The sequence below is a fragment of the Ascaphus truei genome, chromosome 19, assembly GCF_040206685.1.
Source record: "Ascaphus truei isolate aAscTru1 chromosome 19, aAscTru1.hap1, whole genome shotgun sequence".
Lineage (NCBI taxonomy): Eukaryota > Metazoa > Chordata > Amphibia > Anura > Ascaphidae > Ascaphus > Ascaphus truei.
The window spans coordinates 5,289,093-5,303,230 of NC_134501.1; the positions used below are offsets into that span (position 1 = coordinate 5,289,093).

At 41.1% G+C, this 14,138-nt stretch overlaps 1 protein-coding gene across 1 annotated transcript in view; it reads left to right on the forward strand.

The window, feature by feature from the left end:
- WDR88 (WD repeat domain 88) overlaps positions 1-13,666 on the forward strand; it is a 13,667-nt gene extending 1 nt beyond the window's left edge. Inside the window, exons 1-11 of the mRNA XM_075576365.1 lie at positions 1-172; positions 1,533-1,643; positions 1,947-2,035; positions 4,641-4,704; positions 5,365-5,503; positions 5,955-6,084; positions 7,513-7,697; positions 9,009-9,091; positions 9,871-9,939; positions 10,492-10,584; positions 12,914-13,666. The exon at positions 1-172 is cut by the window's left edge and continues 1 nt beyond it. Coding sequence (XP_075432480.1) covers positions 65-172; positions 1,533-1,643; positions 1,947-2,035; positions 4,641-4,704; positions 5,365-5,503; positions 5,955-6,084; positions 7,513-7,697; positions 9,009-9,091; positions 9,871-9,939; positions 10,492-10,584; positions 12,914-13,039 — 1,197 coding nt within the window. The 5' untranslated portion in view covers positions 1-64 and the 3' untranslated portion in view covers positions 13,040-13,666. The remainder of the gene's footprint in view (positions 173-1,532; positions 1,644-1,946; positions 2,036-4,640; positions 4,705-5,364; positions 5,504-5,954; positions 6,085-7,512; positions 7,698-9,008; positions 9,092-9,870; positions 9,940-10,491; positions 10,585-12,913) is intronic.
- The last annotated feature ends 472 nt before the right edge of the window (positions 13,667-14,138 follow it).

Here is a 14,138-nt window from a genome sequence, read left to right on the forward strand (position 1 = left end):
CGGAGACGCAGGACGCCGGAAGTGCGCCGGAGCTCAGCGCGCGGATCGGGTTAGAGGGGCCACCATGGTGCTGGACCCGCTGGCTGTAGATGATGATGAGGAGAAGCCCGTGCTGGCGGAGCTGGGGCCCGAGGAGGAGCAGCCCGTGTGGGAGAGTGAGAAGTTATCCCAGGTCACCCTACTCAGACCCTCCTTATTCTGTCTCATGCACCGCACACCCCGGGGAGTTCAATAGAAACAACCAACCCACAGCCCCTCTGCCTCTCTCTAGTGAGCCCATGGCCACCTCTCCAGCACTGAAGGCGATTTCAATGGGATTACGCTGCTCGGTTTCCCCCATACATTGTAATTGCACCAGCCCTGTCAGAACGTGTTCCCATAGGTTTAAGTTGGGTGACCTCCATGTGAAAAGATGCAGCATGTATGTTAATGGGGCCACCTTCTAAAAGTTAAACATTATACCCCCTAGACATTATTGGGACTGCCTTCTAAAAAGTTGTCACCACATGGGATTTAAAGCAGCAATCCACGCGGATTGCATTTATATTTGCATTTCACTTTTTTTTAACTGAGGTATCCCTTTTTTTATTTTTGCTCTTTACAATCCTGTTTTTATTTTTAAAATCTAATGCTTTGTTCAGGAGATACAAGTATTTGAGTTATTAAATGTCAGGGAGGTTAAAATTGCCCTCTCTTTGAAAAAGAGAATAAAGCATAAAAAAATAACATTAACTCTGTTACAAAAACCTCATAAGGTCCCCAATTACAAGAAAAACTCTCTCCTCTCTCATATATGAATTCCCAAGAACAGAGTCTGCACGCTTATATATATATATATATATATATAATAAGTTGCATTAGAAATAAATTCTATATCACACAGAAATAAAAGATTACGTTTTGCAAAGTATTGACAGAACAGGCTGACGCACCTGAATGAGAATACTCAATGTTTCAGGAAGATACTTTTTCAGGCAGTTTCATGAAACAAGGTACAATGCCATTCATTTTAATTACCTTTTCACAAATGATTATAACGCTGCGTTTGTGAACCCGCACATGCTGCACTAGTTCAAGGCTTCTATCGCAATTCGGATGCATAAACCAACAGAGCGATGTTCAACACAAATTACATGATGGTGGAATTGAGGGATTAACTATCACAGACCCAGTATATATATATATAAATCACCAATGTTCTGCAGAGCTGTATAGATGGGAACAGTATATCAGTGTATAGCAGTGGATCAATGAGGGATTGAGTGTATGTATGTATGTATATATTCGCGTCGGAGGATAAGGCACTCATAAGTAGATGGAACAGGTCAAAGGGCGGGGTGCTCAAAATACAACTGGAAGGTTGTTAAATAGACAAAGGTAGACTCGGCAAGCAGATCCCTGAAAAAGTGCAAGTAGATAGGGCCTCAGTTTGGGAATGGTATGGTTCCAGCATCTACATTGTACATTTACATTTCTTTGATCAGTGTTAGAAATGGCTTTGCATTCTGCTTTCTTTCTCTCCCAATCCACAGGTCCCTTTTAGAGTTTTGAGAGGACACACACATGCTGTAAGCTCCTGTCATTTCTGCTTTGAAGATACGAAAATAATCTCATGTTCACATGACCGAACAGCAAAACTTTGGGTATGTTACTACATAAAGGGGTTCATTTCTGGCTGGGACACATATTAATGAAGAGCACTTCATAGATGTAGTTGCCTACACTGGAGGAGGGGTGTCGCCCTCCCCCCCCCTAAAAAAAAAAGCGCCATAACCTAGTTAGCCTTGCGGGAAATCCGTCTCTGCTTCCGATGTGTAGGAAGTAAAGGGATAAAACTAACAATAATAAAACCCTATCAGTTGTGAAAGTGCAATGCTAACGCCATTTTATAACCCCGAGCTGTATTCTTTGTTGCAGTGTGTGTTAATGCTCTCCTGCCGTTCTAGGATGTTTCCAAATGTATTCCAATCCATGTCTTTGGAGAGGAGCACACAGCACCTATTTCCGAGTGCAATCTCACAGCTGATAACAAAAGGTGATGTTCTGGAAGTATTTTGTGTAGCTATAAAATTCGAGAATAGAGAAGACACTTGTTTGGATTTAGAGCACTCGCTGCAATGAACTTCTAGAATAATATTATTATTGTTTATTTGTGAAGCACCAACATATTCCATCGCGTGGTACAATGTTATACTGAGTTATGTATTCTACATAAACTGTGATACTGTTGTGTGGCTCACGCACACAAACATGACACCTGCCACTGGTGCTCATCAAAGGTGGTCCCATATCGTTACGTAAACCACCTACAATCCAGAAGGGTAAAGAAGTCGACAATCAAGTGGTCTTGATAAAACAATCCAAAGGATTTATTGAAGATCGATCGCGGTCCCATTGAGAAAGGCCGCAAGTGGATCAATCCGTCGATCGATCTTCAATAAACCCTTTGGATTGTTTTATCAAGACAACTTGAGTGCTGACTTCTTTTCTCTTCTGTATTACATAAACTGTTACATACAAGTGAGGACAAGCAGATACGGAGAGGTAATGAGGGCCCTGCTCGTGAGAACGTCCAATATGAGGGGTTATTTCCTTCATAATGAGGAAATGAAACAGTTATAATATTTATGCTATTTGTAGATGTAACTAGTTAAAGTGGGGCTAAATATTATGGTTATTGTTTTCCTTTGTTTTTCTCAAAAATGTATTGGGGAGGATTACACCTACAAATTAATATATTGGATTTCTTGCAACTTAATAGTGTGCAGTCTGTGGTGTGTGTGTGTGTGTGTGTGTGTGTGTGTGTGTGTGTGTGTGTGTGTGTGTGTGTGTGTGTGTGTGTGTGTGTATGTATGTGTGTGTAATGTATTTTTATGTTCTGGCTTAATAAAAGCCAGCCCGTTTCCTGTAAAATTTATAGGCAGGCTTTTTTTCTCTGTTCTCCTTTATGTCTGTGCATTACAGCATCAGTAATGAGGAGGTGCCCATTACCAAGCAACGTGAGCCACTACAAACACAGCCAGCCTCTTTCCTTTTGTCCACACCCTGTCACAGGCACCAAAAAGCCATTGTCATCCATAAAACTAACACACCCCAATTGTTCTCCGTGTATTAGTGCAGTATACACGGCAGCAAGTAATTCACAACAGTTGAAAAGCGTGAGAGGAGCTTGTTATCGTTCAATTATTAGCTATATGTTTGCTAGATGTGTCTGGGACACATTAGGAAACCGGAGTGCACTTGAATGTCCTGTGAAATTATGTTTACCAACATTTCTTGCCATTTGAGGTCACAATATAGTTTATATATAGTGATCCTTTAGTCCTGGCATTAAAGGTATAAAAATACTGGACGCAATGGTTAAAGGACACACACACACACTCCCCGCCTCCCCTGCTCCATGCTGTTTCTTCCTCTGCTTGGCTCCACCCTCTGGCTCCTGACATTTCCTTCTGATTAACTGTATTACCCAGCAGCAGCCAATCAGAATGGAGGAACCTGCCCAGCCCCCTAGCAGCATCCCTGCTCGAGGAAATCTCGCGGCCTCCCCCCCCAGCCAGTCAGGTCACTATGTCCAGAGAGGTAATACCGGACACACTAGTACATGTCCAGTATTACCTCTATTTTTTGACTGGACAGATTGTCAAAATACAGGACAGTCCGGTTCAATACTGGACACCTGGCGGCCCTAGTAAGCTGTAGAAGCCGTGCATTCACCTGAAAAGCTTGTGTTGAAAGAGCAATCAAGGGCACTTTTTTGTAACACTGTTGCAGTGCATGAACCCTTAGGCCACGTCCATGGTGGGTGGGTGCGCGCGCGCGACCATGTGCGTGGCCCCACGCGCGCCTCTAGCTGGAGCGATTTGTGCCCTCTAGGTGGATGCGATAAGGTGGCATGTCGTGGGCATGTTGTGACATCACGGAGCTGGTTCGCCCTCATTGGACGAACCGCTCACGTGACCCGGCCGGTTGCATGACTTAAACAAATGTATTTGTTTCCTCGCGCATCGCGAACGCCGGCACTCTGCATCATGAGCGCAGTCGCGCACTTTATGGCCGGCCTCATAGAGGCACGACATTTTGATCGTGTCGCGGTCACCATGGACGCGGCCTTAGGGTTGCCAGACGTCCCCGTATATACAGGATTGTTCCTTATTTCATTGACTTGTCCCGTTGTCCCGGATAGGTCTGTCGGGACGTGTCATTGTCCCGTATTTTAGTGCCTCGACGTGAAATGCCTGAACTTTAAATTACTGTAATGAAATCAGTCATAAAAACGTAATATATTTCTACTTAGGTGGAATAGTTACCTTTTCCAATAGCTTTCACCTTACTAAATTATTAAAGTAATAATGGTCGTCCCATAATACCATGTCACCCGTCCGAATAGGAGTTACTTTTTCTCCCACTGCTTCTTTTTCATTCAGCGTGCATCTTTCCACGCCTGGCCAAGAGTACAGAGAAAATACGCCCTTTGACTGTTAGTAGAATATTATAATAATTTAAATTTTCACTACTCCTTTCTGTGTAAAAGAACAGCGTTCTTATTTATTATAGTTTTGTTTTTTTGTTGTTGTGTTGACAACATTTCCTCTTGCAGCTTGAAGCTACGATTACATTTAAATGTGCTTTTTTTCCAGAATGGTTACATCATCTTATGACAAAACGGTAAAGGCTTGGGATATGGAAACCGGGAAAGTGCTTGTACGTATTGCCATTTACAAATACATAGAGGGTACCGTTTCTTTCATGGATTGTTTAGCAGGGCGTCCTGATGAAGATGCATTGCCGCTTGTTCTCTGCTATTCAGGCGCTGTGGGAATGATTTATGAAGAACCCTTACCTGCTGGTTCTATAATGATGGTTCAAATTGCCTTATTCACTGAGTGTATTTAAGCCTGTGTGCACCCGTGAAAATGCAATGAGTAAATGGAACAATTAAGCTGGCATTCTGCCTCAATCATATTCATAAACTCACCAGGTGGCCTCGTTCATATTGAATAAGGCATAATAATGTTTGACTAATTGATCGCCATTGAGCCTTGATTTATTTTGTCTTTAATACTGTATAACTCTCAAACAACAACCAAAAAAGAGATTATTTAACACCTATGAATAAGTGACAGTTCCACTTACTCTGCAATTACGCAACATTTAGTTTAGTACTATGTAAATATACATATGTGTGTGTGTGTATATATATCAAAAACAGGTGTATTGTATCTTTCCTTGTATTCAGTCTCTTCTATAACCTTAAATGTTTTCTTCTTTCTTCCATTTTGTAACTGTGAATGAAGTGCTTTGAGTCCCATTGGGAGAAAATCGCTATATTAATAGTGTTGTTATTATTTCTTCCATTTTTAGTGGTCTGTAAGTCTTGAAGGACTTGTAACATCATGTAATATTTCTTCGGATGGCAAATATGTGGTATCCAGTTTGGATGTGGACAACGCTGTGTGTATCATTGATTCTGCCACGGCGGTAACGGTTGCATGCATAAACGGTTTGTTTTCTTTCTGTGATCTTTTATGATTTGCCTTTAATTAGTGCAGTGCCGCCCGTTACTCTAAATCATGGTAGTATTACAATTATTGGAGATCGAAGAGAGAGAAAAAAAAACCAGTTTTAACAAACCAAAACCAGGTGCGACCAGTTGTACAAGCAAAATATACCCCGTTAAAAAACAATGCGGACAAATGTTAGTAACTGCGTTATTTAACAATTTATTGCAGCAATGGCAACTTTCAGACCATTCCTGTTTGTCCCCGCTATTAAAAGGATCTTTGCGAAAAGGATTCCTGTTGAGCAATTGAGACAATACATGCCAAGAGAGAAGGAGCCTTGAGTATAACGAGAACGTGTAACTTGTCTCCGGTGGCGGGCAGCGCAGAGCTGAGCGCGCAAATGTGTCTCCAAAGTAAAACCGTGTCACAAATGAATGTTCCCTCTGCCAGATCACCACATGAGCACCGTGACAAGATGCTGCTTTGATCCTGACAACCAGAGAGTGTGTTCGGTGTCAACGGATAGAACTATAAAGCTGTGGGACATGGCAGCACAAAGTACCACGGTCACAATAACCCAGTAAGAACCAACATGTGATGGGTATTTAGGAGAGCAAGTAAAACAGGGGTGACCAACTCCAGTCCTCAAGGGCCACCAACAGGACAGGTATTAGGGATATCCCTGCTTCAGCACATGTGGCGCAATCAGTGTCTCAGTCTTTTGACAGAGCCACTTGTGCTGAGGCAGGGATATCCTTAAAACTTGACGTGTTGGTGACCCTTGAGGACTGGAGTTGGCCACCATGGGTATTAGACATTTGGTAAATAATATACAAGGTTGGTACCCGCACCTGTCTGCAGCTAATGAGTGCAAAGAGGAGCCTAATAAGAGTCCACAGCATCATTTCACAGGCCAGTCCAGTTTATACACAATAAGGCATAACCATGCACAAAAACTTGTATTAACTGTGACTGTGCAGGAAACAATAGTGGGTTATAGAGCAATAGTACGGCCAGGTTTACAATCTAAAGACTTTAATGATGTTTACAAATAGTTCACTTTAATAAGCGTTGGGTATAAACGTGTTTCCCCTTGGGGTCAAAACTCACTTGTATGAGGCGCTAAATAACCAACTTCAGTAATGCAACACCATCATATTTACAGTAGCAGTCTCCGCTAACCGCCATTTAATTTTTTGACTTACTTAGATCTCTTCTTGCCTTTTCCAACGCTGCTTTTATTTAAAAAAAAAATCTGATGCATTTAAAATAATAAGTGTCCGGGAGGTTAAAATAAAGTTCTCCCCTAAGCCCAATGCCGTGTAAATGTTGCCGTGGTAACCCCCTGATTTTGTAAGGTGCACTACTCAGGGCAAGGTAATAACAATTTATACTCAGACTGGCTTCTGGGGGGGGGATTGCTGTTGTAAAAACATCTCGGCAAAATGGAAGTACTAAGGCACTCACTACCCTGGAGCCAAGCAATTAACATCTTTATTCTCTTCACAATGATATAATATTGATTACATAACTTTTAGATCCTGTGAGAACAGCATGCCTCATTTTTATTAACGTATATAGTTACGGTACATAGTAGAGGATAGGTACATAGTTACATAGTACATGATAGGTACATACTAGAGGATAGGTACATAGTTACATAGTACATGATAGGTACATACTAGAGGATAGGTACATAGTTACATAGTACATGAGGTTGAAAAAAGACATGTCCATCAAGTGCAACCTGTGCTACATTTAGTCAAACTGCGATGCTCATCTTATATTTATATTGATCCAGAGGAAGGCAAACAAAAGAACGCCAGAGAAAAGCCAATTATGTCTGATAAGGGAACACAGATTAATAAATTAACTCCAGTAATGGCAATCCGATTTCTCCATTAAATATATGACTGGCCATGGCATATATACAGATATTTATTTTCCTCTAATGTGCACATTTTAGGACCAAATAAACAAGTACAATGGTTTTATATTTCTATTTTAGAGGACATGCCAACGTTATCTCAGACTGTTGTTTCAGTTTAAATGGCCGTTTATTATGCACAGCATCTTGGGACAAAAGTTTAAAACTGTGGGATATCAACACCGGAGAATTTCGCCGCCGGGGACCAGATAGTCTTCACAAAGTTCACAAGGGTTCGGTTAGCGCCTGTGCCTTTTCCACGGACGGTGAGATGTTTTTTTTTCCTACCGTTAAGAAGATGTCAGGAGTGAAAAATTCTCACCATTTAAGAGTGGTGATAGAAAAGTGAAATAGAGTGATTAAACGCCACATTACCCATTATCTGGCCAGGCAAGAGAGCAAGTGTGTGTGTGTGTGTGTGTGTGTGTGCGCACGTCTGTGTGTGAGATAAGGGACAATCTCAGGAAAGATGGAAAGAAAGATCACAATCGTGTAGCTGATACACATCTTTTATAACAATCCCAATAAAACCTTAAGATTTTGTGCTTACAGTCAGTACATTCTTTAGGCGCATATAAAACTTACAACGATCAGAGTCGGATCTCCTGCATAGACAGACTTGTTAAAAAAAAAAAAAAGTTTTATTGGGATTGTTATAAAAGATTTGTGTATTGTCTTCACGATTGTGCTCTTTCTCTCCATCTTTCCTGAGATTCTTCCTATCCATATGGGTGTGCTATTAATGAAGAATCTTTATTTGTGACATGCCTGGTTGTATTTATTTAAGTATGAGTAGTCAATCCACTGGTTACTGATTGACTCAACCAACATGTTCAGAGTCTATGGCGCTATTTTTTTGTATGTTATTTTTCTCCCATGGTGCTGTCCTACGCTCCCTTGAACTTTTGGAAGATAGCTGAAGCACTCCGGCAACTCAAACATGGTCTGGATGTGAACACACGGCCCATGCGTATACCTGAGTATAAAGAATAGCTGGCACTCCAACTTACATCAAATATATTTCTTTATTCAACGTTTTGGTTCCCATTGGAAACTTTCGACAGAAATGTTGAGAAAGGTTCCAACAAGTGCCGAAATGTCGAATAAAGAGATATATTTGATTTAAGTTGGAGTGTCTGCTATTCTTTCTATACATAGGTATATACGCTTTATTTTTTCCAATATTTTGCCACTGAAAGGCATTTTTCCAAAGAACATGTTACTGTTATTTGCTGCTGACAAAATGATAACACAATCTCATGTTATAAATCTGGTATAATGCCAACAGCGATGTGTTATTCCATCAGACATCGCTGGAGGTGCCAGCAAATTCTTCACACCCGTTCACCAATATTTCAGGAGACAGAAAAACAAAAGAAAAAGATCATATACAAGTGACAGAAAATCCATATTTTCTCTTACTGCAAGAGAGCTTTTTGTTCCTTTCCCAGCATAAAATGTCTCTTGTGAATTGACAAAATAATACAGAACTCTTCCCTATACAGACCGTGGTCGCAAAGCTCAGAGCACAAATATGAAATACAAATAAAACATGCAGCTGTGATCTTATCTTGCAGCATCTGTTCTGATATCTGGTGGCTATGACAAAGTTATAGTTCTTTGGGATGTGGATGCGGCATGTAAGAAACTGATTTTGAAGGTATTTCATTATTAAAATACGATTCTAATGTGGAATGGTCATAATTATGTTGTTTGTAAAGAGTATATATACACTATATGGACATACTATATACAAGCCTTCCTAGATTGCAAGCTCTCCGGGGTAGGGTCTCTTTTCGCCCAATGTTGCACTTATGTTTTGATGCACTTATCGCATTTATATTATTATATTTCCTGTATTGTATTGTAAAGCGCAGCGTAGCTGGTGTTCTTTTTTTGTTTTGTTTTTAATGCAAAATACAGCTGTACTGTGCAGTAGAAGTTAAGTTTCTTTATAGAGTCAGATTCATCACACCAACCCTATGGTGTAGCAGCTCGGTAATCGCTACTAGCGATCATGGGTTTGATTCCTAAATGGTAAATTATAAATAAAAATAATAATTTATAAATTATAATTAAAATAATAATTTATACATTATTATTTTAATTATAATGTATAAATTATTATTTTATTTATTTTATAAATTAATAATAATTACATTTTACCATACCATGCAGGAATCAAACCCATGATCCTTCATATGCTAGTAGCAATTCTCTAGCTACTACACCACAGGGTTGGTGTGATGAATGTGACTCTATAAAGAAAGGTAACATCTCCCTTGACTATACAGTAAGTCCTCGCGATGTGGCCATTTCGCGATCCCGGTTATAACGCGGTCTCATTATGTGGACCCCGAGCACTGCGTTATAAGGGGGTTCAGCTGTATATGCGTACATACGTTAGTGAGACATTTCCATTCTTTAAATACTGTGTAGGGCCATGAAGACTGGGTGCTGGATGTTGCGCTGAGCTCCAACAAGAAGTGGCTTATCTCTTCCTCAAAGGTTATAAACTGATTTTATCCTTTTTTTTTTTTTTAAAGTAGCAAATGCTAAATAATGCAAACTCTTGAGTAGTCTGTAAAAATAGCGTATGTCATCAATATAACCAGCACTTGTGCTTCATGTGACTTCGAAAAATCAAACATGAAGAAAGCCCATCTAAAACAGAATCTGACATCTTTTATGTTGTTCCATTTAAATAAATAACAACCTAAAATTGAAAACTCAACTATTGAACACGGCTCATATTTCTTCAGTAGAACAGTGAAACATCACCCCAAAAGTATTACATACTGTACCTTCACTCTGTCCACCATTATCAATTTTTCTGCCCAAAACCCACATTTATCTAGCACACGATGCTTTATAAGTTTGTATGGACAGCTCTACAAGCCATGTTCCAATATATACATTTTCTTTTTAATAGAAACTTTTGGAGAGCTGGGAATATATAGTTATATAGTTACCCCTTTCAGATTCTCCATTTGCCGTTTTAGAACCTGTTACTGTTATTCATGGGAAACACATGTTAATCGCTCTTACTTTCATACATAGGACTCTACTTTAAGATTGTGGAATATAGAAAATTGTGAACAAATCCCTGCAGTTATTGAAAACAAAAAGATAATTGGTTCAAGAATGATCCAGGTCGGTGTTTCATCACGTTACAACTTCTATCACCAAATAAGGTTGCAGTGGTATATAGTTGTCTACACAAGTAATGTCGTTTCTGTGAACATGTACAGTTTAGCACAGATAGCAAATAGTCATTATTTTTTAAGAAGTCTTTGGCATGAAATTTAAAGCAGCAATTAACACTGCTCACATTTTGCTGCTATTGTTTTTCTAATCTGAACCAGGGGGTCCAATGGAGCTGTTTGTTCAGTGATCCCCGGAGGTCCTGGGACCCTCCAGGGTCCGTGGCTCCAAGCACTGGGCAGATTTTCTGCCAGCCGAACACAAAAAGGTCAAAGGGTCAGTGCTCACTTCTGCAGCCAATAGAAACTGTGACGTTGTGACTTTCTATTGGTGACCCTGCGGCTATGTCTGTACTCCCGTGTGTCCATGTGTGTACTCTCGTCAGCCATATTTGTAGTGTCTTGTATGTAAAACCCGGCAAAAACACCCCAAATATCTTTGGAGGCGGATGGTCCCCAGACGTCGGGATCACAAATACTTTTCGGGGCCCTTCCTGGTTCATGTAAGATTCAAAAAAGGATTATTCAGGGAGGATTGTTGCTTTAATCATGTATCAATGCCACTTCTAGGGTTAGTTCAAGACAGATGTAAAACAGTATCCAATTGCTTAGGGTCTGTTGTAGTGTTGCCAGGCAGCGTCTCCAAAAATACTGGACACAAGGGTGAAAGGTGCAAAGCGCTCGAGAAATGTTGGTGGGAAAGGTCTGGGGACAGAGCCCCTCCTCAGAAATATTTTAAGAAATGGTGCAAATTGCTCATCCTCTCTCTTTCACCCCCTCATCCTCTTTCTTTCACCCCCCTCATCCACTCTCTTTCACCCCCCTCATCCTCTCTCTTTCACCCCCCTCATCCTCTCTCTTTCACCCCCCTCATCCTCTCTCTTTCACCCCCTCATCCTCTCTCTTTCACCCCCTCATCCTCTCTCTTTCACCCCCCTCATCCTCTCTCTTTCACCCCCCTCATCCTCTCTCTTTCACCTCCCTCATCCTCTCTCTTTCACCCCCCTCATCCTCTCTCTTTCACCCCCCTCATCCTCTCTCTTTCACCCCCTCATCCTCTCTCTTTCACCCCCACATCCTCTCTCTTTCACCCCCCTCATCCTCTCTCTTTCACCCCCTCATCCTCTCTTTCACCCCCTCATCCTCTCTCTTTCACCCCCCTCATCCTCTCTCTTTCACTCCCTCATCCTCTCTCTTTCACCCCCTCATCCTCTCTCTTTCACCCCCTCATCCTCTCTCTTTCACCCCCTCATCATCTCTCTCTCATCCCCCCATCCTCTCTCTCTCACCCCCTTCATCCTCTCACCATCCCCTCATCCTCTCTCTTTCACCCCCTCATCCTCTCTCGTTCACCCCCTCATCCTCTCTCGTTCACCCCCTCATCCTCTATCTCACCCCCCCATCCTCTCTCTTTCACCCCCCTCATCCTCTCTCTTTCACCCCCCTCATCCTCTTTCTTTCACCCCCCTCATCCTCTCTCTCTCTCTCATCCCCCCATCCTCTCTCTCTCTCACCCCCTTCATCCTCTCACCATCCCCTCATCCTATCCCAACCCCCTCGTCCCCCATTGAAATTCCTTACCTGGCAGCCTTTAGAGGTCCTCCTGGCAGTGACACCACGAGTTGTAAAATCAGGTGGCCAGCTCCACCACCGCCGTCCTCTGCCACAGACGTCACGCCGTCCTCTTCCTCCACTCTATTAGACTGCCGAGTCTGCTACTCCCGGCCGGCCGCAAGTCGCACGCTCATGCTGCCGCCCGCCCCCGACGGTTAGGTCACTGTCAGAGAGGTAATACCGGACACATACATGTCCAGTATTACCTCTAACGTTTTACAGAGTGCCCAAATACCGGTCAGTCCAGTTCAATACCTGACAACCCTAGCTCTGGAGCAGCCTTCTTTCTTGCAACATTTCATCCTCCGTGATATGGACAGAGCTGTTTACCCAACACTGGTAAAGTCCAAGGGCTTCATTAAGTGAGTGGCTTAAAGTGTTGATGGGGTAAATGATTTCAAAGAGTGAGAATCCAATGAACATCAAACTTTTAGGTTCAAATAAACGGTTACTTATTATACAACACCTGCCAAGTCCTGAAAATGTGTAACAGTTTAGACCCATTTTATGTACTATACACCCCTTAGCGAGCAGACAGCAGTGCATTGCAGGGCCATCTGGCCGCAAAAAGGTTAATTTGCTAGTAGTAGTAGGCATATATTATAAATATATTGTAAATGTTTGTGAATTGTATTTAATACCATGTTTGTCTCTGTTTACACCAGTGTGAAGAGTGTGAGAAGCCATTCCCCCTCGAGCTGTTGGATGATCCTAACCTGATCACCAGATGTGTTTTTTGTCGCCTAGCTTCCCCTTCCAGAAATGTATTTCCCTTACCACCCGCACCTTAATCCTATTCCTTAATGCTAAACCTCAATCCTACATTTTAATCATATACCTTAATCCTATCCAATAATCCTGTAATTTAATCCTAAACCTTAATCCTACATTTTAATCGTTATACCCTAATCCTATGCAATAATTTTGTAATTCAATCCTACATTTAATCATTATACCGTGATCCAGAGCTCTTCAATTAATTCTCCAAAGTGGCCAGATGACAAAACATTTAGGATTACAAGGACTACACATTTATTGTAATGTCAATTTATCTCCATTTATACATTTTAATTAACAGGCACAGAAAGTTGAATGACCACATCAATGCCGTTCGTGGGGCGCCAATTGAAGAGCCCTGTCCTAATCCCATACTGTAATCCCATACTATAATCCAATACTATAATTGATACTAAACCTTCATTTGCTTCCTGTAACATAATCCTAAACCTTAATCCAAACCGAATAACATTTTATTTTAAGAAAAAACTGTCGCCGTAAAGATGAGCCTTTTTTTGTATTATACATTTACATACATTGCTAAAGTACAAACATAATCTATGTATTTATTGCTGAAATAAAAATGTGCATATATTTTTCTTTTATTAAACATTAAAAAAAGTAAAGTTTTTTTTTTTTTTAATAGATATTGTGTGTGGATTTTTTACCTAAATATATGAACAGTAACTCGGATACTCTTTCTTTGAAGTGTTTAAATGACATCACGCGCATGTTACTTGAGCACCACAGTCCTTCGGAGAGCGTTTATTACCTGCCTGTAATTGCTGCAGTATAAATGTTGCAAGTCGTAGACCTGGGTTCGAACTCCAGCGGTGCCTCCAAATTCTGATTGCGTTTTCCATCCATTATTCTTTCTTTTTTAATTTAAGTAACAGGATCTTCTTGCAGCAGTTTTGGATTGTCTGGGCATCTTTTAAATGTGCCTGTGTGTTTTCAAAGAACATAGGACAAAGCCAAATAGAATCCACTGTTGTAGCCACATAGCAATAGATGGGGGTCATACTGTGCGTGTAGGATGGGGTAGTAATGACGTCATCACACAAGAAACGATGTTCAAGGGGAATTATTTTAGTCACTTTGAAATTCATTCCT